This window comes from Nycticebus coucang, chromosome X, assembly GCF_027406575.1.
Source record: "Nycticebus coucang isolate mNycCou1 chromosome X, mNycCou1.pri, whole genome shotgun sequence".
In the NCBI taxonomy this organism is placed as follows: Eukaryota; Metazoa; Chordata; class Mammalia; order Primates; family Lorisidae; genus Nycticebus; species Nycticebus coucang.
In genome coordinates, this window is record NC_069804.1 from 39,376,879 (window position 1) to 39,404,250 (window position 27,372).

General features: G+C 40.3%; 1 protein-coding gene across 2 annotated transcripts in view; it reads right to left on the reverse strand.

The window, feature by feature from the left end:
- The window catches only part of SRPX (sushi repeat containing protein X-linked), a 109,476-nt gene that overhangs the window by 37,783 nt on the left and 44,321 nt on the right, over positions 1-27,372 (reverse strand). Inside the window, exons 2-4 of one of the 2 annotated variants that reach the window (XM_053580196.1) lie at positions 14,450-14,509; positions 10,056-10,247; positions 8,319-8,495 (exon numbers count right to left, since the gene is read on the reverse strand). In XM_053580196.1, coding sequence (XP_053436171.1) covers positions 8,319-8,495; positions 10,056-10,247; positions 14,450-14,509 — 429 coding nt within the window. The remainder of the gene's footprint in view (positions 1-8,318; positions 8,496-10,055; positions 10,248-14,449; positions 14,510-27,372) is intronic. The other variant, XM_053580198.1, reaches the window with a different exon arrangement.

Below are 27,372 nucleotides of genomic sequence, written 5' to 3' on the forward strand. Positions count from 1 at the left end.
ATCAAGTAGGCTTCATCCCAGGGATGCAAGGCTGGTTTAACATATGCAAGTCCATAAACGTTATCCACCATATTAACAGAGGCAAAAATAAAGATCACATGATCCTCTCAACAGATGCAGAAAAAGCATTTGATAAACTCCAGCATCCTTTTCTAATCAGAACACTGAAGAGTATAGGCATAGGTGGCACATTTCTAAAACTGATTGAAGCTATCTATGACAAACCCACAGCCAATATTTTACTGAATGGAGTAAAACTGAAAGCTTTTCCTCTTAGAACTGGAACCAGACAAGGTTGTCCTCTGTCACCTTTACTATTCAACGTAGTGCTGGAAGTTCTAGCCAATACAATTAGGCAAGACAAGGAAATCAAGGGAATCCAAATGGGAGCAGAGGAGGTCAAACTCTCCCTCTTTGCTGACGACATGATCTTATACTTAGAGAACCCCAAAGACTCAACCACAAGACTCCTAGAAGTCATCAAAAAATACAGTAATGTTTCAGGATATAAAAGCAATCTGCACAAGTCAGTAGTCTTTGTATACACCAATAACAGTCAAGATGAGAAGCTAATTAAGGACACAACTCCCTTCACCATAGTTTCAAAGAAAATGAAATACCTAGGAATATACCTAACGAAGGAGGTGAAGGACCTTTATAAAGAAAACTACGAAATCCTCAGAAAGGAAATAGAAGAGGATATTAACAAATGGAAGAACATACCATGCTCATGGACGGGAAGAATCAACATTGTTAAAATGTCTATACTTCCCAAAGCAATCTACCTATTCAATGCCATTCCTATCAAAATACCAACATCGTACTTTCAAGATTTGGAAAAAATGACTCTGCGTTTTGTATGGAACCAGAAAAAACCCCATATAGCTAAGGCAGTTCTTAGTAACAAAAATAAAGCTGGGGGCATCAGCATACCAGATTTTAGTCTGTACTACAAAGCCATAGTGCTCAAGACAGCATGGTACTGGCACAAAAACAGAGACATAGACACTTGGAATCCAATTGAAAACCAAGAAATGAAACTAACATCTTACAACCACCTAATCTTTGATAAACCAAACAAGAACATACCTTGGGGGAAAGACTTCCTATTCAATAAATGGTGTTGGGAGAACTGGATGTCTACATGTAAAAGACTGAAACTGGACCCACACCTTTCCCCACTCACAAAAATTGATTCAAGATGGATAAAGGACTCAAATTTAAGGCATGAAACAATAAAAATCCTCCAAGAAAGCATAGGAAAAACACTGGAAGGTATTGGCCTGGGGAAAGACTTCATGAAGAAGACTGCCATGGCAATTGCAACAACAACAAAAATAAACAAATGGGACTTCATTAAACTGAAAAGCTTCTGTACAGCTAAGGAGACAATAACCAAAGCAAAGAGACAACCTACACAATGGGAAAGGATATTTGCATGTTTTCAATCAGACAAAAGCTTGATAACTAGGATCTACAGAGAACTCAAATTAATCCACATGAAAAAAGCCAACAATCCCATATATCAATGGGCAAGAGACATGAATAGAACTTTCTCTAAAGATGACAGACGAATGGCTAACAAACACATGAAAAAATGTTCATCATCTCTATATATTAGAGAAATGCATATCAAAACCACCCTGAGATATCATCTAACCCCAGTGAGAATGGCCCACATCACAAAATCTCAAAACTGCAGATGCTGGTGTGGATGTGGAGAGAAGGGAACACTTTTACACTGCTGGTGGGACTGCAAACTAGTACAACCTTTCTGGAAGGAAGTATGGAGAAACCTCAAAGCACTCAAGCTAGACCTCCCATTTGATCCTGCAATCCCATTACTGGGCATCTACCCAGAAGGAAAAAAATCCTTTTATCATAAGGACACTTGTACTAGACTGTTTATTGCAGCTCAATTTACAATCGCCAAAATGTGGGAACAGCCTAAATGCCCACGAACCCAGGAATGGATTAACAAGCCGTGGTATATGTATACCATGGAATACTATTCAGCCATTAAAAAAATGGAGACTTTACATCCTTCGTATTAACCTGGATGGAAGTGGAAGACATTATTCTTAGTAAAGCATCACAAGAATGGAGAAGCATGAATCCTATGTACTCAATTTTGATATGAGGGCAATTAATGACAATTAAGGTTATGGGGGGGGATCAGAAAGAGGGATGGAGGGAGGGGGGGTGGGGCCTTGGTGTGTGTCACACTTTATGGGGGCAAGACATGATTGCAAGAGGGACTTTACCTAACAATTGCAATCAGTGTAACCTGGCTTATTGTACCCTCAATGAATCCCCAACAATAAAAAAAAAAAGAATGAGACTTGGCCAGATCCTACCCAGTACAGCTTCCCCCTACTGAGGTACTAGATGTGTGAGTGAAACCATATTGGATCCTCCAGCCTCAGTTCAGTCACCTCAGCCATTACTATGTACAGCACAGGCAAGCCATCCCCAGGAATCCCTGCCCAAATTTCCAACCCAAAGCAATGACACTGTTGTTTGAAACCACTAAGTTTTGGATGATCCGTAGTGCAGCAATAAATCACTGATACAAATATAAAATAATCTGAGGTTGGTGCTGGAGGAGGGAAAGTTTGTTTCATAGGGGCATAGGAAGAGAGTGACTGTCAAAGGCAGAGGAAACCTGGCCATTGAAAACTTGCCCAATTGTTTGCTTCCCCCAGAAGAGTATAATCCTTGTAGATGGCTCTAGGAAGGGGTTGTGTTTCTTTGGCACCATCTAATATTTCAGGCATCTTTCCAAAAAGGACAAAAGGGGCAAAAAGAGAAGCAACAGAATCCACAATTAAAAGTTCCCATGTTAGCTAGGTACAGTGGCATGAGCCTACAGTCTCAGGCACTTGGCGGACTGAGGTGTGGAGATCACTGGAATCCAGGAGTTTGAGACCTGGGCAACATACCAAGACCTTGCCTCCAAAAGTCACTATCTTCACCAGAAAGAAGCCCAACTGAAAATTCATTGATGATACATTTATATTAGAGAGGACCACTAAAAATGTACTTGTTCAGCTTGTACTAACAAATCATGGGGGTAAAAAGTAGATCAGTATCTCAATCAATCAAGTTATTTTAAAGTTCAAAATAGCTTCCTGGAAAGTCTGCAGAATACTATGTTATTTGTCAACTCAGGAAAAAGTTTGCACAATTTAAGATCATATGCAACAATGCATATGACATTTGTATCATCAATTGAATAATTCAGTGCAGCCTAGCAAATGTTCTTACAGATCATTGGGTAAAGGAGCTCTCAAACAGTTGGGAAGCAAGAAAAGTATGCCATCAATTTGCATATCTTAACTCTCAGAAATTTTTTATTCTAAAATTTCTTTCTGTTAATAAATCTCCATCTTTTCTACTCTGTAGAAGATATAAAATAAAAAGAAAACAACTGCAAAAACCAACCTGGCTTGTGCATTGTCCTTTGTTAAAGCAATTAAACAGGTATTCTTTGCATGACAAAAGATATTGTCCATGGTCTTAAAATTATCTTTAATTGGGGGTGGCGCCTGTGGCTCAGTGAGTAGGGCGCCAGCCCCATATACCGAAGGTGGTGGGTTCAAACCCAGCCCCGGGCAAACTGCAACAACAAAAAAATAGCCGGGCGTTGTGATGGGCGCCTGTAGTCCCAGCTACTCGGGAGGCTGAGGCAAGAGAATCACATAAGCCCAAGAGCTGGAGGTTGCTGTGAGCCGTGTGATGCCACGGCACTCTACCCGAGGGCGGTACAGTGAGACTCTGTCTCTACAAACAAAAAAAAAATTATCTTTAATTTTTTTTTGTTTCTGTTTTGGCCTGGGAAGAAGTGTTGGTCTAAAGGGAAGATCATGTGTCTACTCAAAATCAGGACTTGTTGCAATTCCAACTATCCATTGTCTATCTAAATGCCAATGTAACCAAAAATAACTAAAAATGGAAATAAAGAAAAAATATTCCCCTAAAACAATAGTGGTTACATTCTAAGTGGTTTATATCAGTGGAGGTTGTGGCTCTTTAAATACTTTACCATCCTGCAATTTGCAGTATGTTTTTTCTCCTACATTGACTTATTTTTATCTAGATCTGTTTCTAAAATAACCATGAATTTGAGTCCACTGCCAGAGTGTGGTCTGCATAACAGAATTAATTTGAACTCATGATACTTTCAAATTAGCCAGACCACAGAACTGACCACCGCAGAGCCACCCCAGATTTTTTTCTCCTCTCCTGGTCTGAAAGAGAACTGGGGCAACTTTCCCAGCACTCAGCACAGCTCTGGCCAAGATGCACTGTTCAAGGTTATGTGGAAAGCTGGGAACTACTCAGGCACCATGTGTCAGCTCCTAAAATAGGCTGAGGCTCTGAAACAGCAAAAAAGACCCCCAGCCCTATCAACATAAAAACAAATTTACTAAACTAATTTGATACATTTAAAGCCAAAAGAGTAAATGATACCTCAGGAGCAAATTTCACTAGAATGAACTCCAGTTTAACTGTCACCAAAATCAAAGAAAGAATTGCTTGCTTGTTTTGTGGACTTCTCTCTCTCTCTCTCTCTCTCTCTCTCTTTTTCTTTTTCTGGAAGCTCTAAACTCTCTTGCTCATTGTACCCCCTTTTCCCACTCCCACCTAATTGCATGCACATTGCCCCTTTCCCTAAATATGTCTGAACCCTGTCTAGGCAAATAGTAAGAGAAATCCCCTGAAATTGGGGTTCATTCTCTCTCCCTCTGGGAAGGTTCCAGGCCCATCTGGTCTAGCTTAAGACAAGCTTGTTGCTATTTGAGAACAATCAGCAGTTTCTTTCCATTGTTTTATGCAATCTAAAAATCTGAAAAGCATGATCCCTAGAGGCTCTGCCAAAGCTTTTTTAGCAGAAAGATTTTTCAGCTTTTCCTTTCCTCCCACCATTACTTCTGCCCCTTCTGATAGGAAGGAGTATAGACTCTTTTTTTTTTTTTTAATTTGTTTTGAAGAGCTAGCTTACACATATCAAAAACAGGGGAGATACTGAACGCAACATCTGTGAGGTGCCCTTCTAATCTGAACATCTGGCTTTACACCATGTCATTCAAGAGGAGCATGTCCAGAGTTCACAACCTCAGCCCCATTCTGCCTATATCAGTTGACCAAGACTGCTCTGTAGTCCAATGAGCACTGCAAGATTCAGAAGAAGTCGAAAACCTCTGACAACAGGCTGCTGTGCCAAATACTCTATTGGTGGTCAGTTTTTCTATAATCTCTCCTTTATTGCCAGGAGTAAAGTCCAAAATTATATTTCTGCAGATTCTTCTGCCAGATGGGTGCCAGGTAGGTCTGCCAATGGGAGGTACTCTCAAGAGATGTGAAGGCAAGAAGGAGATAGAACCCATGATGCTTCCGGTAGCAGCTTCAATGAGAGCTTTCTGGCCTCCTGATTTCCATCTCACTGTGTCAATTATAGAAATTTCAGCATCAGTGTGGGCTTATGGACTTTTGGGTAACACTACCACCCCACTTTTGCTCCTCCAGTCCTTGGTTGGTAGTGGCTTCTTGTTGTAACTAATCTGTGAAAACAGCATTTTTCCTCTTTTCTACCTCCAGTTCTTCTGTATTTTTGTGACTAATTTCTTCTATTAAATTCCCCTGTTTGAAATACTTTGAGTGGTTTCTGTTTTACTAATCACTGACCAATGCTTGCCTAAATACTAGAAGAGTAGGCCAGAATAAATCTGAGTCAGTTATCCGATTATTTACTCAAACCTATTGCTCTTGTCAAATGGATACAAGGGATGGTCCAGGCCATTACTCTGATATAGAATTCTGATCACATTTTCAGCCCAGTCAAACTCTTTTGCTAGAGTTTATTTACCACATAACTTCAGATTGAAAATGGCTGATGCTGCCAGGAAAGACAATAGACCAGTGGTTCTCACCCTTCCTAATGCGGTGGCCCTTTAATACAGTTCCTGTGTGTGGGTCCCAACCCACAGGTTGAGAAACGCTGCAATAGACAAAGAGGCTATCACGAAGATGCCCCTGGGTAGAGCCCAGAGGAGTTATCTCATGTTGGTCCCCAGCAGTTAGCATCAGATTTCAGTCTTACTCCTGAAGTAACCACCCCTATCTGACCCCAGATACTGAGTGGTCAGAAAGGAGTCCTGGAGATAAAGCACATTAGCAGACTGAGCTAAATGGTTCTCTGGAGGATGGGCAGATCAAAGCAGGGCAGGATGCAGGTTCCTACGGCCAGCTGCCCTAGCACCTCAGTACCAGAGCCATCCTCAGATTCAGGAAGTTTAGGTATGAGAACCTAGAGTCTTAGATCCAGGCTTGTCTTTATGCAACCTTGAGTAAATCAGGCAACTTCTTAGGCCTCATCTGTAAAATGGGGATTGGATTAGAATCTTCTCTAAGGGAAGATCCTGGCAGCTCTGACATTTTATCAGTAAGTGATCCCCTGTGGTAGTAGTTCTCAAACACTTGGAGGAGGTTCTAAACATACCAGTGCCTGGGAGACTCAGATTCCAATGGGAGCCAGTTTTGAAAACCATGGCCCTAGAGCAATACCACTCAATGTTTAATTGCAATCCCCTGGAAATCATCTTAAAATGTGGATTGGGCCCCAGGATTCTACATGTCTAACAAGCTCATTTCTGATGCTGAGGCTGCTGGTTCAAGGGCAATATTTTCAGTATAAAGGAACTTTCCAAATTTGACTTTCTAAGACAGGTTCTTAAACTTTAGCATGTATCAGAACACCTTGGAGGGTTTCCAGGAATACAGATCAATAATCCCCACCCCAGAATCTCTAATCATGTAGGTCTGGGGTGGGTCTGGGAATTTCCATTTCTAACAAGTTCTCAGGTGATGCTGCTGGTCTAGAGACCACACTTTGAAAACCACAGATGTCAGACAATGATCCTGGATCTCAGCTCCACATGAAAACTGAATCAGAATCTCTAGGGTAGGGCCCAGGTACAGTTAAATCCTAAAAGACACCCAGGCGATTCTAATCATCGGCCAGGGTGAGACTCCACCACCCCACACCAGGGATTCTCAGTAGGAAGTGATTTTTCTCCTCTCTCCTCCAAAGTCATTTTAAAACATCTGGGGACAGTTTTGGTTGTCATACCTTGATGCGGGCAGTGTTACTTGCACCTAGTGGGTAAAATCCAAGAATGCTGCTAAACATCCTACAGGTGTAAAGAACAGAACCCTACAACAATTATCTAGCCTCCATGGTGCCCCGGTTCAGGAACCTTGCCCTAACTTAGCCCAAGGGGTGTCCAACCTGAGGCCATGGGCAGGCCACATGCTAATTTTGTGAGGATTTTTTTTTTCTTATCGCTGATGTTGGATACATGAAAAGTATGCATGGACCTTTTATTTTCTTTCTTTTTTTTTCTAATCAGATTCCGTTAATGTTTATTTATTTAATGTGTGGCTCAAGACAACTCTTCATCTTCCAACATGTGGCAGAAGGGAAAAAAGAAGGTTGAACACTCCTGGTAGAGCACAGTCCAGCAGAATCCCAGCTCCACCCCCACCCCCAGACCTTCTGACTTAGAATCTGCATTTTTACCAAGGTCCCCAGAGGGTTCCTATGCACAGTAACATTAGAGAAGCAGTTCTTAGGTCAGTGGCTCTCAGAGCACCTCAGATTCCTTGGCTGGCTCATTAAAGCACAAATCCCAGGGGCCCCACCCCAAGTTTCTGACTCAGCAGGTGTGGAGCAGGGATGAGAATTTGCATTTGTAAGCAGTTCCCAGGCCATGCTGCTGCCCCTGCTCTTCCCAAGACCACACCATGAGAACTACTCCCTGCTCAACAAACCCAGAATTAAGGGAAAGTATACAAATCCCTTCCAGCTAAGCAAACTGAGTGCTTGCTGACCACTAGAATTGGTGACAAAGGAACTGTCACCTTGTTCCCAGGGCTGTTTTGTAGTAGCCTCCTTGACACATAGATGCTCTCTGCAGGACTATCCCTGCAAGTGTCAATAACTCTGCTCAATATTACAGGACAGACCCCTGAACTAAATCAGCAGGAGCGTGCCACACATCTGCTAGGCTATAGCTGTGTCAGCAGCAAACCAAGAAAGAGACAAAAGTCAGATGGAAACCATTATCTAAGAAAAGTCTGCTCTAGGATCAAGACTGAGGTTAGGTCTAGTGCTGAGCCAGAGAACCAGTGATGAAGGGAGCGACTGTAAGCAAAGCTGGTGTTTCACACACACAGAATACTAATGCTCCCGTTAAGGTCCACTAATCATGCTTCTCCCAAAGCATGCGTCCGCTGAAGGTAGTGGCATTTCTTACCCACACAGGAGGCTGGTCTGCCACTCCAGGCCTTGTTGTCCATACACGTGACTGTCCGCTCCCCTTTCAGTGTGTATCCTGGAGAACAATAATACTCACACCGGGAGTTGAAGTAGGCACCATCTACACACTTAAACCCTCCATTTGCTGGCATGGAAAGGGTAGGACATCGCTTTTCTGAGAAAGGACAAAATCAGATAGTCAGCATTTCTAGTTTTTGCCCATAGAGTTTCAGATCCCAGAAACTCTGAAGCATAGAGTGAAAAGTTCAGGTAAATACAACAAATGGAATTGGAGAAACAATAAGGGGCTGTATGTCACACAGAATAGACACCAAGTTTCATGTCAGACTGGCTTAGGTTGGCATCTGTCTTAGGTTTAGTTCCTTAGAAGCAAACCCTGAAATATAGATTTGTATGTTTTTTGCAAATGATTTAGTGAAGAGTTGTCTTGGGCCACACATTAAATGAACAAACACTAATGGAAGCTGATTAGAAAAAAAAAAAAAAGGTCCGTGCAAGTGATTTAGTAAGACCGTGTTCTCAGGGAGATCAGTGCGTGGGTAGAGGACGCTGGATAAGTAAAGGGGAGGAAGCCAAGCATGGGGAGATCTTAGGCAAAGTCATCCTCAGGCTGATCCTGCAGAGGACCCCTGGAGTGACAGCTTTGGTCTGTCCTGTCCAGCCCCTAGGCAAAGAAGCTGGGCTTTCATGATCATTTACCAGTCAGTCAGTAGGCCGCTACAGACTACCCATGGGAGATGCCTAGTAGTAGGGTTGGAGAGAGCCAGCAAGCACAGTCCTCTGAAGGAGCAGTTTCTTCTTCATCCAAGGAAGGTTTAAGGTACAAGCCTTTGAAAGAGCAGAGTACTTAGAAGCTGGAGGGGGAAGATCCATGGAACTGGAGAACAGGTACCCAAAAGATCTGGGTGAAACACTGTCAAGTGTCCACTGTAGTCACCCAGTTACATAGTCTGCACAGTCTGGGTCACATGACTGCAGCCCTGATGCCTCCATTTCTCTAACATAAAAGTTAAAATAATGCCACCCCTATTTATAGTGTTGTTGCAAAATTGAATGTATGTGAACTGCTCAGCAAACAATAGGTGCTTTAAAAGTGGTTGCTCTTTTGAACAACAAAAGCATCTAAAATGTGCTTCAATGATGCTGTAGCACTTGCAGTTTTCTAAATAAGATATGAGTTGTCATGAGGCTAAAAGTCAGCTCCTGAAACGTAGAATCTTCTCTGAGGCACACTTCCTTTCATGAATAAGCATCACTTCTTCAGCAACTCTTGCCTGCTTCCTGCCTCTCTAAGCCCTATCCCTAGGGGAAGAACACTTCTTTAATCTGCTACCATAAGTCCCTGACCTGGTCCCACTTTTGTAACTTATGTCCAGGTTTACACCGCTGCCCTGCTGTCTCTGGCGCTGCTCTACAAGGCCCTTCACAGCAGAGCCCATGTGTGTCTTATTCGTTTCTTAAATCTCAACATCTTTTTATGAGTTAGCACTTACTGAACCCATCTGCTGAACAATTTTCTTCTCTCCCCTCTTCCCAAACATCTGATCATGCCCTTCACCCTGAACACAGCTATCTCATGTCTACCTACTGAAAACCTACTGGCTTCTGCTCACTAGTTTTCTCATCTATGACCAGTGAAAAGCCCAAATATTAGAGCAAAAGAACTATGGTCCTCAGCATCCCTGAGGACCCCACACAGGGCTCAGCTACTCACGTTTACAGATGACCTTGTCAGACCACCGTTTGTTTGACTGGCAGATCAGCTGTGAAGAACCATGCAGCTCGTAGCCCTTCCGGCAGCGAATGTCGCACCTGGTTCCCAGAGCTGTTTTGTAGTAGCCTCCTTGAGGGGCCCTGCAGTACACATCCCCATACTTCACCTTGATGGGGGAGCACCATGGGGTATCTGTAGGTAGCAGAAACAAAAAGAGGAGACAGACAGGAAGTGACATCTTCAGAAAATGCATCCCCTCACTCTCGCCATCCCAGGTTGGCTGCATTCCAAATTTTGGACCTCCAAATAGGGCCCCATTTTTTCTTAGGTGTCTCTGGGTGTGGACATTATGATCAAGAGACCAGGTATCAGACATATCTGAATATGAATCCGAATCTGAGTTCCTCCATAACTAGCTGTGTGACCTTGGACAAGTTATCTAACCTCTCTGAGTCAATACCTAAACCCATGCCATAGGCCTGTTATAAAGACTAAATAAAAAATGCATATCCAGCATCCAGCACAGTGCCTGGCACACAGTATATGTTCAATAATACTTGTTTTGTTTTTTTTTTTTTCAGTATTTCCCTTAACTACATACATAAATCTTTTGAGGACAATCAATATCCTTGTGAATCCTAACGCCCATAAATGGGGGGGTCAATAATTTTTTTAATTTAGATTTCTTTTGAGATGTATACATATCTCTGTAAAAATTAATAATAATGTTGTTAATTCATATGAAGCTACATACAATTTCCAGGTTTTTGCAACAGGGTATCATTTTAGCTTAAAGTCACAGAACAATTGCTCCCCATAGGGAAGGAGCCCCCCTTTCAAATGTCCCCAGTTATGCCCCATTTAAGTAACAGAGTGACACCTGACACCATCCCCAAATAGCAAAGTTTCAGGTGTTTTGATTTTGGCCTCATAGTTGCCCAGAGCACAGCTAGGATGACACTAATAAATCAGAACTTCCCCCGCTCCGTCTGTGCCCTTGGAAAGTGCTCTTTGAAATCCATAACATATAAGGGCAACACAGACTCCTCAGAGGGGAAGTTCCCACAGTGGCCACTGCACCGATTTCCCACAGTCGGGGGAACCAATGATGACCTTCTTCAAACCTGCCCGGCTTGTTGTGAACAGAAGCCACTTCCCTGCAGCTGCCTGGCGCATCTGCCACCCCAGCACCTCCGTTGTCAGTGAGTGGGGCAAGTGCGCCACCATGTGGCCCAGAGGGAGGACACAGCCTGTTTGACCTCACCATGACTTTTCTGAGGATCTGTGTGTGACTGCTTCACAGCTCTGAAAAACAGCAATGCTGTCTGGGTCTTGCACATAGACTACTGTTTTACTTTTGTGCTTTCACATTGCTTTTGACTAATATGTTCATTATATAATGTTTTGAAGACAGCTACAGGTGCATCCTAAACTCAGGACTCAAGCGATATTCCTTGGACTTTGGCATCCTGAGGGTTTAACCTGGAGCTGATGGCATTCAGCAGGAGCGCATGACAGACCTACAGACAAAAGTTTTCTTCCTCTAAGGGTTAATACATATAATCTGTATGGACTACATATAGCTGTGATATATAGTAGTCACCCCTTATCTGAGGAGATATGTTCCAAGATCCCAGAGCCTGAAACAGCCAGTAGTACTAACTAAACCTTATAACATGCCCTGTTTGTCCTATATGAGCATACCTGTGATGAAGTTTAATTATAAGTTATGCATGCTAATATAGTAACAATGACTAATTATAAAATAGAATAATTATAACAACAGACTGTAATAAAAGTTATGTGAACGTTTCTCTCTCTCCTCCCACCCCATTTCTCTCAAAATATCTTACCATTTTCAGACTATGGTTGACTGCAGGTAACTGTCACCACAGAAAGTGAAACCTGGGATAAGAAGGGGCTTCTGGATGTATATATGACCTGCATATACATACGTCATAAATTTGCATATTTCAATGCAACATGCAATTTGATTTTTGTGCCCCTTATTCTGAGTCTTTCAATTCTCCTGGCTATGCTGGCCATACAGAGAAAAGCTGTGCTGTTGTCGACATGTGCAAAAAATGTTGTTTCCATTATATTTGCAAAAGGAATTTCTTTTGGATTACTCTCCGAAACAAATCGTTGAACACTATTTTCACAGTTCAACAGCTCTGCAGTGATACTAATTAAAATGTCAGTGAGTGACTTGAATTTAAAGTGCATGCAAGCACCGTGAGTGAAAGTGAATTAACGAAACGTTTACCACATAGGTTTAGGAAAAGGCAGTTCTTGTGCTGCTTCACTTAAGACAGAGTTTCCTAAGGAAAAATCTAAATTAATTATTCCAGGAAGCTTTTTCATCCTTCTGGGCCGACATGGCAAGCATTCCTGTTAACTGGAGTTCCTGTGGTAGGCAGCATTGCCAACAGACAATGAGCAGCCACTAGGGAGCTCTGGGTGTGGGGCCAAACACCTGTTCAGAACCAAATGTTACAAGCGGTAGCTGTGTGACTCTGGGCAAGTCATCTGCTCTCTGTAATTCTTGGTTCCTTCATCTGTAAACAGGGATAATACTGACATATCTCTTCATACCTTCCTGTTCCCTCAACTAGTGTAAATATAAAGGTGTCCATGAAGTTCATGTGCCATTTAAAATAGCCAACTGTTCCTCTGTATGATGGTATTCCAAGTTAAAGAAACAAAAGCAACACTGACTCCATACTGGGGACACTGTAAGGGCTGGCTACATTTCAATCTCTTTCTTTTTTTACTTAAATTTAATTCAAAACCACTTACTGAGTGTATACTCTGTGCTGGGCACTTTGCCAGGGCCTGAGAGTCCAGAGCTAAACCCTCAGGTAATAAAGGTTTGCCTCTAACTTTTAAAACTAAAAACATAAGAAATATGTTATTATATAAATGCAAGGTGTACAACAATACGTTTTTATATATATACACATAGTAAAGTGATCACTCCAGGCAAGCGATTTAACTGACAATCTAGACCATTTCCTACGGAGGATTTGTTTTTAAACACTGAGGGGAAGTTCTAGGGCAGGCACATATTATGGCCATCCAGTCTACCTGCCACACTTACAATGCTGTGAAGAGAAGATGGACACTAGAACAAAATGACCCCTGGGCACTAGTCAGTTCTGACTGTAAATACGAACAATCACCTGTGTGTGCACGTGTTTTAGGAAGATTTTTCAACAAGGGACCAAAAGGTAAAAAGAGATACTTTTAAAAATCCTCAATTAGCTAAGAAGTTTTATGAATCAGAACATCTCCTTACCCGACCCACCTGATTAACATGTTTGTGCTTTGCTTGACTGGTTAATTCCTGAGGCTGTGAAGATAGAAACTGTAGGAATTTGCATTCAGAAGTCACAAGCAAATTTTGTATATGGCAAGAAACACCCCTGGATGTAGGCCCCAGGCATCAGTCAGTATATTAGAAAGATTGTTCATTTGCATGGAAAACAAATGAAGGCCAGTCTCTAGCCAAAAGCTGATCAATACTATTATGACTCTCCTACAGCTCAGACACATCACAGCAGATCAGGGCAGTGTCATCTTGCCCAAGTTTGAACAAATTTTCTGGGCAAAATGCCACAATGGTACAATTGTTAACCAATTTTCTTCAAATTATTCCTCCACTGCAAGAGGAACCAGATTCAGCGAGAAAGCATCTAATTTTACCTTCATTTTCCCCAGGGCTCCCTAAGCTTCAGAGACATGCTTCACCAGTAGAAGTATTTGTGGGCATACTTACCTGAGCCTGCATAGAAGATTCTTGATTATGCATTTTATACCTGCTGTGGAGTAGATTGCGTGCTTTAAGTGTGTAGAGATGGAGTTCTTTATCATTAAGTTAAGTCTCATTTGAGCAACACGCTTTAACTTATCATTTCGGGAGCCATGCTGGGCTCAGAAAGAGCATGATGAAATGAGCTTATGAAAATCAAGTTTTCTCATTCCCCATTCATCTTAGCACATTAGCAGCACTGGTCCAGATTTGCCCTTTACTCTGGACAATTTTGGCTGTAATGTATGAATCAGGCAGAACTCACAGCTTGATTTTCACTTTCATCAGCTAGAGCTTGCCTTTGCAGAAGTGAGGAGAGCAAAGAAACTTATGAGAATAAAATGACCATTGGAATGCTGAAGGACAGCATTTCAGAGATTTCCAAACACTTTTGGTTTCCTTTTTTTAAGAATGGAAGTAAACGTGTATTTACTTTTAAATATAGGTTTGTTCTTTTTTCTGGACAGTTATTAGAACTTAAATGAATTGTCTGGTCACTTTATTACAGTCTGTTCCACAGGGCAAAAAGGAAAGTTCTCCTGGCAACAGCAGGTCCTCATTAGCACATTAGCAAAGCGGTCACCTTTATATCTAGGGTGTGAATACCCGACTTCATCGTCTTCTAGCGGTGAGTCTCCCGATCCTACAATAAAAAAGAACAGAAACTGCAGCAAGAAAAGCCACATGGTATGGACGCACATTTCAAAGCATTGCTTTGGCACAGTCCATGCAAGAGGTGCTATTAGAACGCAGAGCCAAGAGCAAAAGCTTCTATGGCCATTCATGAAGGAACAGGGGAGCTCTCAGAGTGAACCTGGCTGGGCTGATACTGCCACGGTCAATCAAAATGAGCCTCAAACTGTTTTGGAATCAGCACATGCCAACTGAAATTCTGGAATAGGGAAAGAGAGAGAGTCAACTTCACTCTGAGAAGATGCCAATGTATATGAATCTCATGCCAGGGGAGACGCAATAAAACATGTGCATCAGGCACAGCCCACAGTTTCTCCAGCAGTCAAAGAAAACCCAGTAGAACGGGTGTTCATGGTACCTGAAAACCAGTCCATCTGGAAAGTGAATTTGGGTGGAGGACAACGAGATAAATCAAATGTCTTATTTTAATGACAAAAGAGATACAAAGCCACTTTGGTATACAGTATTTGTAGGAAACGAGGGCTAAAATAGATAATGTGGATACTTATTTAGAACCTCTCACCAAGACATGGCTAAAATAAAATTTCTTAATGAGCCACAGCCTCAGAGAGAAAGTCTGTATATTATTTTAATTTAACTCATTTGGAATTTGGAGCTGTATTGTTTTTAGACTTATTGAATTCTAGTGAGGAGTGAATCCTTAATCATTGAAGTGGTAGCAGGTCCCATATTTCAAAACAGTAAACTTAAATTCAGAGAACTTCCCCCCAGTGACTATAGTCTAGTCACTGACCTTTGAGTTAGCACCATGTTGGTCACACATGTTACAGTGACCTGAAACCATAACAGACAAGGACACTCTACTGTAAAGTTATTCAAATCCTCATGCAAAATGAGTTAATGAGTAGTGGTCCCTGTTCCACTTGTATTCTGGATGACAGACATAGAGTATGGAAATTGAAAGTGGGGAGGTGATGACAGCCGGACCATGTCCATTTGAGAAAGATCCCCCAACTAGAAAAGCCCCATTCTGTGTTCTGCATTTTTGTAGATTTCCTCACCTTGTCTCTGGCCACCCAGACCTATATAAAATTATAAATTAGTCATTATTTCATATCAAAAAGTGAATGTGAAGACCAGATAAGCAACGTGAATCAAAAGCCCATGCTCAAACCCTTTGATCCAGTCATTCTACTTCTGGGAATCTATTCCAAGTAAATAATAGACCTGCCTGAGAATTTCATCTGAATTAAATAAAAAAACAAAAACACCAGACACATGAACAGCAACCCCCCCGCTTCTACACACACACACACACTTTCCCCTCAGTTGTCATTCTGGTTAACCTGTCTATGGAACTTACAGCATTTAGTATGAATGACCACCCATCCATTCCATGAAGCCAGAACTTCTGTACTGGCTTCCAAATGACAACTCCCTCCTGATTCTCTTCCTTCTTCCTGAACAGGCTCTCTATACAGTGTCTTTTCATCAGCCTTCCATCTAGTCTTAAGTATTTCTCAGAAGTCCTCTATTGGTAATTTACATACAGGTATCTACAGACTCTTTCCCTGGGCTGTCTCACTCATATACTTGACACAAACTATACTCTGTGTACTGATAATAAATCCATTGTTTCTAGCCTTGAACTTTCTCCTAAAAACCAGGCTGAGATAAATATACAAATAAATTCAGATATGTGTGTATAGATACACTTGTTCACTGAGGATCTGGGAGAAGCAGCACCTCATTAGCAATAATTCTGCTTAGCACTCAGATCTTGGCTTCTAAATACCATTTTCTACTAAAAGGAAACAGGGCTCCTTGAAGAATCAGGCCTCCTGATTCTAGCACTGGGGTTAGAAATTATATAAGATGAACCTGGAGCATCTTGTATGGCCATAAAGTAAAGAAGTGCTGAAGACACACACACACACACACACACACACACACACACACACACACACACAATGGAGGTATGTCAAAGGGACACAGAAGCCAACTTAAAAAGCTCCCAGTGACCAAAACTGAAACAATTTGAGCTACAAAATAAATAAAATAATACTGAATTATAACCCAAAGTATAAAATAATCATACTTGTGTAAACAAATGATTGAATAAATAAGTAAATAAATGAAGAATAGACAAATCTCTGGTACAGACGAATTACAAATAATTTATGCAGGTTTTCTGCCATCAAGGAGGTAGAGCAAACCTGTATATAGTGACTTCTTTCCAAAGAGTAAATATGGGAAAGGGGGAGAAGAAAGAATAACTTTACAATAAAGAAACCTGACAAACACGACTTCAGCCAACTGATCAAGGTCAACATCAACAGTGCTCAGTCATATTGACAGAGTGCATTTTTGATGTGATGTGATGAAAATAGCACTTCAGCTCTGTGGTCTTCTTTCCAAACACACACAACCCCCAGTCTAATTCTGAGAAAAACATCAGACCAATCCCAAATGAAAGATATTCGGTAAAATACACAAAAAGTACTCTTCAAAACTACAAAGAAGATCATCAAAAACAAGAGAAGTTTGGGAAACTGTCACAGCTAAGAGGATCCCAAGGAGACATGATCACTAATTACAATGTGGTATCCTGGCTGGAACCCTGAAACATAAAAATATAATCTGAATGAAGGATGGATTCTAGTTAATAATAATTCATCAATACTGGTACATTAATTGTGAAAAATGTGCCATGCTAATGTAAGGCGTTACTAATAGAGACAACTGAGTGTGTGATATATGGGAACTCTCTGTTCCATCTTCTCAACTTCTCTATAAAACTAAAACCATTCTAAAATGAAAAGTTCATTTAAAAAAAAAAAAAAAACTCTATACTGAATTCCCCAGAGATGGAGAGCAGAAAGTCTTAAAAGTCTAGAAACGCTCCCTTCTCTGAACTTCTGCAGAACTTAGTTTCACTAATTGGCCCTCACTGAAATTAGCCTTAGGTTGTAGTCCTACAACCTCCAGCACAGTGGTTCTCAACCTTCCTAATGCTGCAACCCTTTAACACAGTTCCTCATGTTGTGGTGACCCCTAACCATAAAATTAATTTCAATGCTACTTCATAACTGTAATTTTGCTGCTGTTATGAATTGTAATGTAAATATCTGATATGTAGGTTGTATTTAGGTGACCCCTGTGAAAGGGTCATTCAATCCCCCAAAGGGGTCGCAACCCACAGGTTGAGAACTGCTGCATCGAGCACTATGCTTCTAAAGCAATAAATAGGCACTGTCATTAATTAGCACTGATAGGCAGGAAACCTCTGAAAAAGATAAGGGTTTGTATCAAACCATGTTAATTGTTTGAATTGACATCTATTTCAAAAGTAATTGTAATAGAAAGGTAATGTTTCAAAGGGCTCTGAGGCACGAAGAGAATGAGAATGCATTTGGAGTAAATAGTAATGAATGCATAATCCCAAGGTACTTAGAATCGGCTATTCCTCCCCTTAAGAGCCTGTAGATCCCCACAGTTGAGGTCCTAAGCCAGGCTTGAAGAAGACATCCATTTTCACATATTCTGGGAAAGGATGCCCAGCACGGAAATGTAGCTAACCTAGGCAACCTTGGAAATGTATGTCTCATGGTCAGAGAGGGCCTGCACAATTGACAATTGACATTTTCTACACTGAAAGTGACCAACAAGATAAGATTCTCAATACTCATCCTGCCTATGAATGCTGAACAAGGAAGCCCCTAGTCCCCCAACAACCTCATCTTCCTCTGAGCCACAAAAGCATCACTGTCAACAAACACATACTAGTGACTGTCCACCACCAATAATTGCTATGTACAATCTCCTAGGTGAACTAGACTTTCACATTTTTGAGGGAAGAAATTTTGTCAAGTATAACTTTGTAGGTGTTCAAATAATATGACCAGTTATTCAAAGCTTAGAATAAGAAACCACAAAGAAATATTTAAAATAAATATAGTGGGTACCTTTCTACCATAGATCCTTTGCAGAATAAACTATTATTATGTAAATATGTATGAATAAATGAGTTGTGCTAAAGATTGTCTTTTGGCACCCATGTTTAGCATCTTCTGTATCCTTCTCTATATTTCAGACGATGCAAGGTGGAAAAATACAGTTCTTAGATGCTTTTATCCCTAGATTGCAGATGGGCCTACATTTTAGAAATTTGGAAGATTAAAGAAAATTTTTCTTCCAGCTGTGTAGACAGGAAATGGGCATCAGTGGGATACTGTGTCCACTGTCCACTCATCAGCTATGTGGGGTAGGGAAGATGCGATGTTGACAGTGGGGATAGCCATGGTAGCAATAGTTTCCTAACCTTTGAATGACAGGAGTTTCTCGCATCTGAATTGAATTCATGGTACTTATTGATCTTTAATGCAGACTCCCTGACTTCTATTGCTCCAGCTTTCTGATTTTGTGAGTTTATTTCCTGCATTAAATCCCTTTCTGCCTAAAATTTCTGGAAAGGATCCTATTTCCTACCTTAGATATTAACAGATATTTAAACAAACCAGTTAAGAAATGAGAGTATGGGTTCAGCAGCTTTCTTTTAGTAACTGGATACTTCCCTAACATGGGGCACTCTGCTACCTACCCACAAGTGTTTTAAAGATGGAAGAGGGGTTCACTGACCAACAAACACAAAGGAAAAAGAAAAATAATAAAAATTTTAAAATAATTTTTAAAAAGATGGAAGAGCAGATTTTATATGAATATGCATGAGTAAGGAAAAAAACTTGCTAGAGCCATTTTATTCTTTTTCCTAATGCGTGTATCTTCTCAGTCAAATGCAAGCTGATTTCTGAGCAACTGAATCCACATGGGAAGGGAAATAACACATACTGGGTGCCTATGATATGTACTAAGCTAGACAATTTTTATGCATTATCTTATTAAATCTATAGAATAACCCTGGCAAGTTGATATTATCTTAGATTTACAAGTAGGGAAACTAAATCTCACAGGCCTTAAACTACTTGGCCAAGGTTATGCAGCTAGTAAGTAGTAAATCAGAGATTCAAATCCAGTCTGCTTGACCTGTAAATCTACTGTGCTCTTTTCACTAAGCCTTGCTGCCTTCTGCTCCCACAGTTTCAGATGACATAGCAGGCTTTGGGATCAATGACAGGCAAACTGAAAATGGCTTCTTCAGTTGTGCGATAACAAGTATGCCAAGGAAGAGTGGGCCCTGCAGAAGCAACACGAAGAATCTGTGTGTGGCAGAAGCTGCTGGTTGCCTGTTCAGCAGCCATTCTCCCCTTTCTTCTTAGTAAAAGATCACAGGTTATGTTCAGCAGCAGCACGTTCCCTCCCACTCACCTCCCCACCCCCTGCAAGCAATGAATCTTCATGACTCTAAGTCAAAAATTAACTCCTCTTGCCATTAATTACCCCAGGGATAGGCAAGTAGACAGCAATGCCAGACAATGATAAGTAAACAGAAGTCTGCTTTGATTATGGGAAAGATTTTCTTCCTGGTAAAAGAGAAAAATATACACGGACAAAAGTCCTTTTCCTCTTTTCTCCCTTCCCACTTTGGAGTCTATTCTGTGAGGATGAATGCCTAAATCTCCAACAGTTATTTTGTAACCATGACATAAGATATCACAGGACTAAAGGTTTTCAGCTGAGGATGGCAGAGTGAATGGAGAAAAACAACCGGGGGTCTATGATTCCCTTATTGAGCTACTAAATCAATCTTACACATATTAAGTCATTCTTCTTGTTAGGTCAACAATAAATGTCCTCTCAGTTTAAGCCCCTGTGAGAAGCATTGTTTGTTACTTGCAACCGAATGCATCCAAACCAATACACAAATGAATAGAAACTTTTCTGCCTATTGTTTGTAAGAGAAAAAAATGAAAAGAAAAAAATGGGTATTAGCTGACACTCCCCCTCCAATTTCCAGTTTATTTTCAGTATGAAATCTTCTTTTTTATAGAAAACTTCTATAAAAATATGATGACCAATCTACAAAATGGACATCCTGAAGGATACAGTAAGATCAAGGACAAACTCACTTACATTCAGTAGATTGTACTTACTAAAGCAGCAAAGGGAATTCATACATACTGTGAAAAGATTAAAACCAAAAAAAAAAAGGGGGGGAGAAAAATAGAGAAAGAAGTAGGGGGAAGGGAAGATGTGAAGTTTCCTAGTAAACTCTTCTTTATTTGTAAAAGGTTATCCCTCTAGAATTCTGCTAATTGAGGTTTTACTATGACATAACTATTAATCAGTCCACACATGTTTCGGATTACCACTCTGGAAAGAATGCTTCAGTGCTTCTTCCACACAAATACAAATTCTACATTGGCTCAGAAATCAGAAACTGAGAGCTATGTAGGATTCTGTCCCTCAGCCATACCTAGAGCCAACTACATTTATAATTCTAGTCTCCTTGCAAAAAGTCCATTAATTCAAAAAATTTTCATAGAATTAGCCATTCTTTTCTCCCCCAAAGTCCAAAGGGTCTTCTTGGCCTACAAAACCTCACCTTTTCATTCTGAATGTCTAGGTAGATAAGATCACTGAGGCACCAAAGTCATTTTTAAATAATATCTATTAGATACATTCAAATTACATCATGAATTTAGATTTTGGAAGGCTACTAGAGTGTTCCTTCTCCCACCCCATAAAGTTTCTCAATGTAAGATGGGCAGAGGGAAAGATATTTGAGACTAATGAAAAACTTAGCAAATTTGTTATAACTGTATGTTTCTTTATTGATTATGATACATGACCCAAACATTTGTTGGTCTTGTGTTATATTTGTAGCTCAGGGTTGGGTTTGGGCTAAAACCCAATAGTTCTGTATTCTTAATACTTTGTCAGAAAGTTTTTTTCCCATAATCATTGTTCTGCAATTTTAACATTATCAGAAATTTAACAGTAGATTACATACAAATGGAAGAATAAAATTCACTTTGCAGTACAGATTCTTAACCTGAGTACCATGGCCTTCTACAAAATCAGTGAAAGGATTTTGGAGGGTCCATCAACCCCTTGTAATTGGACATCACTTTGGGTACATGAATACACTTTCCTGTGGAAAATATTATGAGCTATTGGTAGATTTTGATAAGGGACGGTGATCTGAAAAAATTTAATTAGATCCATGGCTCAACAGCAGTCTTTATTATGAAGCACGTTGAAATATTTAATAAACATGTATATAGCATCTCCTTGATATCTGACTCTTTTCAGTATGGGGAAGAGAAACAAATACGTTAAAAGCAAGGATACAGGCTCATCATGCTGGTTTCTTTAAGATTGGTGCTTTCTATTGGTGGTTCCATTGGAAATTTCTGCAACAATAGAAATGTTCTATCTCTGTACTCTCCCAATAGCCACATATGGTTATTAAGCACTTGAGATTTGGCTAGTGCAACTTAGGGAAGTGAATGTTTTATTTAATTTAATCTTAATCAATTTAAATTTACATTTAAATAGCCATGTGTGGTTAGTAGCTACCATATTGGACAATATGGGTCTGGATTTATGTTTTAGAAAATATTTTATGGAAAAAATCATGTCTACAAATTGTTCAGTGATGGGAATTGTGTCTAACTTACCTTGTGTACCATACCCAGCAGGTGATTCAAAATAGGTAGCCAACAAAAGTTGGGAAAAAGGCAAAAAATCCGCCTTAAATTTCATGTGACACCTAAATCATGTGTCCTTATTTTTATATGCCTATAATAGTTTTATCCTAATTAGTCCAGCTTCAGTATATAAAACATGAACTATGATAATACTGCAGATATTTGTTTAGAAAAAGGTATTTTGTATTACGGAAAGCCACAGGATGTTTATTTGTGGGAGCAAAATGATTCAATGCTAAGAGATGATTTGCAAGGGGTTACACAGCAGCTGCCATAAAGTGAAAAGGACATTTAAATAGCTTCTGAACAAAGATCAAATCCAGGGCACTGCCAGGAAAACATGTTTTAAAAATAAGGCCCAGGATATGGCTGCATCCTTTGTTTAATCAAGGTGATGACTCTGAGTACGTTCAGTCATTCTACAGGCCCTTTAAGGAGATGGAGGGAGTGACTCAAGATACTCTTAATCGAACATAAGAAGAGTTCAGGTGTATGAGATTTGTGGGTGGCTTTTGTCTAATAGAACTCTAAGAATATTCACAGGAGACCCACAAAGTTCTTAAGAGTTATATATGCAGGCTTGGTGCCTGTAGCTCAGTGGTTAGGGCGCCGGCCACATACACCAGGGCTGGTGGTTTCGAACCAGACCCAGGCCTGCTAAACAACAATGACTACAACAAAAAAAAATAGCTGGGCGTTGTGGCAGGTGCCTGTAGTCCCAGCTACTTGAGAGGCTGAGGCAAGAGAATCACTTAAGCCCAAGAGTTTGAGGTTGCTGTGAACTGTGACACCACAGCACTCTACTGAGGGCTACATAGTGAGACTCTGTCTCAAAAAAAAAAAAAGAGTTATATATGCAGATATATCACCAGCTTGACTAAAGAAGACAGGGACATTTCAGAATGAGGAGAGGCCTTTGAAACCCCAGACTTCTGTCAGAAGACAGGCTCATGGATCTACTTAGCTGTTGAGTAGGTACTATCTTTCACACAAAAAAGTAAAGACTGCTCAGAGGGTAGAATAAGATCCCATAGGACAGAGTACACAGCCATGAGAATTCTTTCCAGATTATGGGACTTGAACAAAGAACTACCAAAATTTGGCCAACTGGATTTTAGAATTTCTATGAACCAATGACTCCTTAGTGTTGCGTGACCGTTGATGTAAGATATGTTTATTTCTAAATATTATCCTACACCTTAGTATCTCCTATTTAATTTCTTTTTAATAGGAATTTCTATAGCAGTTATATTATCTGCCCATCCCACCATGGTAGGATGAGGTGCATGGAGCAGATAACTTGTCTCTAGGTTTACAGGTCTGCAAATACAGCAGAACTCTAAAGGAGATACAGTTAAGGAACTACATCTGAGGAGCCTCATCTCCACCTGGACTGGATTTGAGCTGATACTGTAATGAGATGAGAGTTTTAGGAATGTTGGTAGGGGATATGTATATTTTGCATGTGGGAGGGAGATACATTATTGGGTGCCAGAGGTGAACTGTGATGTGCAGCCTCTAAGAAGGCCCCAGTTATCTCTGTCTGCTGGCACTCATATTCTTGTGGGACTCCCCCTTTGAATATGGAGGGACTTATTAATTTGTTTCTGATGCATAAAATATGGCAGAAGGGATACCATATCTCTTCTGAGATTAACATAAAAAGACTGTAGTCTCCATCTTGGATACTCTCTCTCATTCTCTCTCTTGGATCACTCATCCTGGGTCAAATCAGCTGCTAAGTCATGGGGGATCCCTATGGAGAGGCTCAATTGTTGAGGGACCAACTCTGCCAACAATCATATGAGTAAGGTTAGAAGATCCACCACCCCCCCTAAACACACCCACAAGTCGAGCCTTCAGATGAAACTACAGGCCAAGTCAACAACTTGACTACAACCTTACAAAATACCATGAGCCACCTAAAGCATACCCAGATCCTAACTTATAAAAATTCTGATATAATAAATGGCATTTATTTTTAAAACAAATGAGAGAGAGAGGTAGAGGAGGAAGAGATAATAGAGGAGAAGAAGGAGAAGGAATAGAAGAAAGCATTTGGCGTAAAGTCAGAAGATTATGATGTATTTCTCAGCCTTGGTTTAATATCCTTCTCTGCAGTAGATACTGCTTATGACTTACCCAGATCCCCTTTGCCTACATTAGTGTTCCCATCTCCCAGCTTCAAGGAGCCTTTGATTGCTAATGACTCACAGTTTCCTCCCTTCTCCAATGAACTGTACAGAGTTGATAGGATCCACTACACCCTCCCCATCCCTTTGCCAAAGGTAGCCAGTGTTTGGTTGATATTGGAAGGACATAAGATCAGATTCATTGCCTCTAGGGTGGGGTGGGAGTACAGTCCTGCAGGATTTGCTTCTGAGGACTCTGTGGTGTTAGACTTTACCTGAAAATTTATGCTTTCTTGGCACTTTCTTGCATCCTTTCCTCACTTATAGGTTTTCCTTGAGTGCATTCCCTCAAAAAGTCATAGGTTCCACTTCCAAGAAACAAATCTAAGAGCCAATAATCTCTCTTAGCCACAAATACCCCAATTAGCCCTGTCTCGAGGGGTTGCCATAAATTAAGTAGCACAATGCATATGTTTTTAAAATGCCATATTAAGATAAAATAATTACTACTATTCTTGGTTTGTTTTACAAGCTTCTAATTGGATAGTTCTTAATCACATTTTCTATTTAATCCAGTGGGTATATATGAAGACCTCTTGAGCTGCATGTAAATGATCTTTTGGTAAAAGTATACAAATGTGACAAATTTATATTTAGCATATGTTTATAAATAAGTTTTTTTAAGCATTAAACGTAGTCAAGAATCTCAGTGCTAACAGTTTTCTGTATTTTTCCTCTATCTAAACCATCTCATATGATTTATTATTATGAATGTGTATATATAATATATAATATATGTATACACATATTATACATATTACATATATTATATATGTATACACATTCAACCTAATAACCACCGGGAAAAGCTACATAGTCAATCTTCTCCAGTTAAAATAAACTGTTGTCAAGGTTAGCCTATGAATTCAGATGATCACATAAAATTTGCTTTAGGAAAAAGTGACTTTCAGTCTGAAGATATTACCATAGCTTATACTTCGAGGCAGGAAAACACTGTGGTTCCTCATATCTCTTCATGACCTAAAAACATTTACAAAATCGGGGCCCACTAAAACTTATTTTATTGCTGAAAGGTATTACTGCTGAGTCTCTTGCGTTCTCCCAGCTCTTACTAACACATGTGAGTGTACAAACATTTTGGGTAACCCTTAAAATAGGACAGAGTATGGACAGAGGGCAGAGTGGTAACCCTTCTCTCCTCCATGGATAAACCTGTAGGAGCTTCTTAGCTGGAAAGTCCTCATATATGGTTCCAAGAGCCCCAGGAGTGAGTCCTACATGCCTGATTAGCAGGCAAGACCTGCTCTCTTATGTTTTGGCAAAGTTTTAACATGGAAGATAAATGTCTAGTAGCTGTGTGTGAAGGTGTGTGTGGTTGAATCAGTGGAGCAGAGAAGAAGATTTAGCTTCTCTGAGCATAGCTTGAACCTCAAGACGTATGCATAGAATAAGTAACCAGAGACCTAGAAACTACAAATGAGACACTCTACCCTGGATGCCTAAATTCTCTACCTAAGTGGCAGTCTAACAGATAAAAACTCGAGGGCAAGAAAAGGGGGAAAGTACATAGAGGAAAATCCCTCTTTCAAATGGAACAAAAGGATCCAGAAAAATAGATCTAAACCTTGCGCTAATCATAGAAAATCGATTAAAGAAAATATTTATACTGATGTTTTTCTTGGGGGGATTAATCAAAATGTTCAGTGAGACAAGTTTATAGAACATATCAGACATTCACCTCTCCGCAGGCCCCTCTTTTCTCTGCTACCATATCAACTAAGCCCCTCACATGTACCAACAATGAAATAGAGTAGTATGTTTCAAACTGTTGAACAAATTTTAGTGGGTCATGACTGGTATTTTTGTAGTAAAATAGAATAAAATTTTTAAAAATGTCAGGGTTCTGCTCAGCACCTGTAGCTCAGCAGCTAGGGTGCTAGCCACATACACTGGGGCTGGTAGGTTCAAACCTGGCCCAGTCCTGCCAAACAATAATGACAACTGCAACAAAAAAAATAGCTGGGCATTGTGGCGGGTGCCTGTAGTCCCAGCTACTTGGGATGCTGAGGCAAGAGAATCGCTTAAGCCCAGGAGTTTGAGGTTGCTGTGAGCTGTGACATAACAGTACTCTATAGAGGGCGACATAGTGAGACTCTGTCTCAAAAAAAAAAAATGTCAGGGTTCACAGCACATAGTAAGGATAAACACTCATTTGTGCAACTTCTGTTTCAATTACATAAGGGTATGTATGGTAGGGTGTCCCCTGTTTGCCTGGCACAGTTCCATCTTATGCCTGTTGTCTCAGTATTATTTTTGTCACCTTTACTGAGGTATAATCAACAAAAAATTGTATGTATTTAAGGCATACAATGTAATGTTTTGATAAATGTATACATTGTGAATTAATCACCATAATCAAGGTAATTAACACACTCATCACCCCACATGGTGACTATCCAACATGATTATTAACCCTTTGACTATGGAGCCCTCAGAAACAAAACATGCCAATTGAGGTGTGCAGCAATTGCAACAATGTGGCACACGAGTGGACGACCTTTGGTTTCTTACTAATCAAAATAATTCACCCAAGCTGGCTTCAGTTATTTCAGGCACAACTGTGAAAACTATTGGGAACTAAGGAGCTGCTTACGGACTCAAATCAGATAACATAACAGTGACACATGTTGCCAAGTTTTTTGTTTACAAAATGAACAATGCCTACAAGAATTGTTCAGAACAAACTAACATCTTGTTTGAACACCTATAGGCATTGGTCCCAAATAGGGGATTAATAGTATTCCATTTAACAATCAAAACATTCCTGATTTGGGCAAAAAAAAATAATATATCAACCATAGTGGAATATATTTTGTCCTGTGGGATTCAGTCAAAAGAATTAGAAAAACAGTCATTTAGAACACTCTGAAAACCCAAGGGTTTGTCTAGTTAATTCTTTGTTTCTTAGAATAAAGAGTGGAGAAGGAATCTGAGAAAGGCTTCAGGTGGCCTGATTTGTTCAGAACATAGATGTTATGTCCCATGAAACGCCAAGCAGGTACTGAGTTTCCTCAACCACACATGGCCAT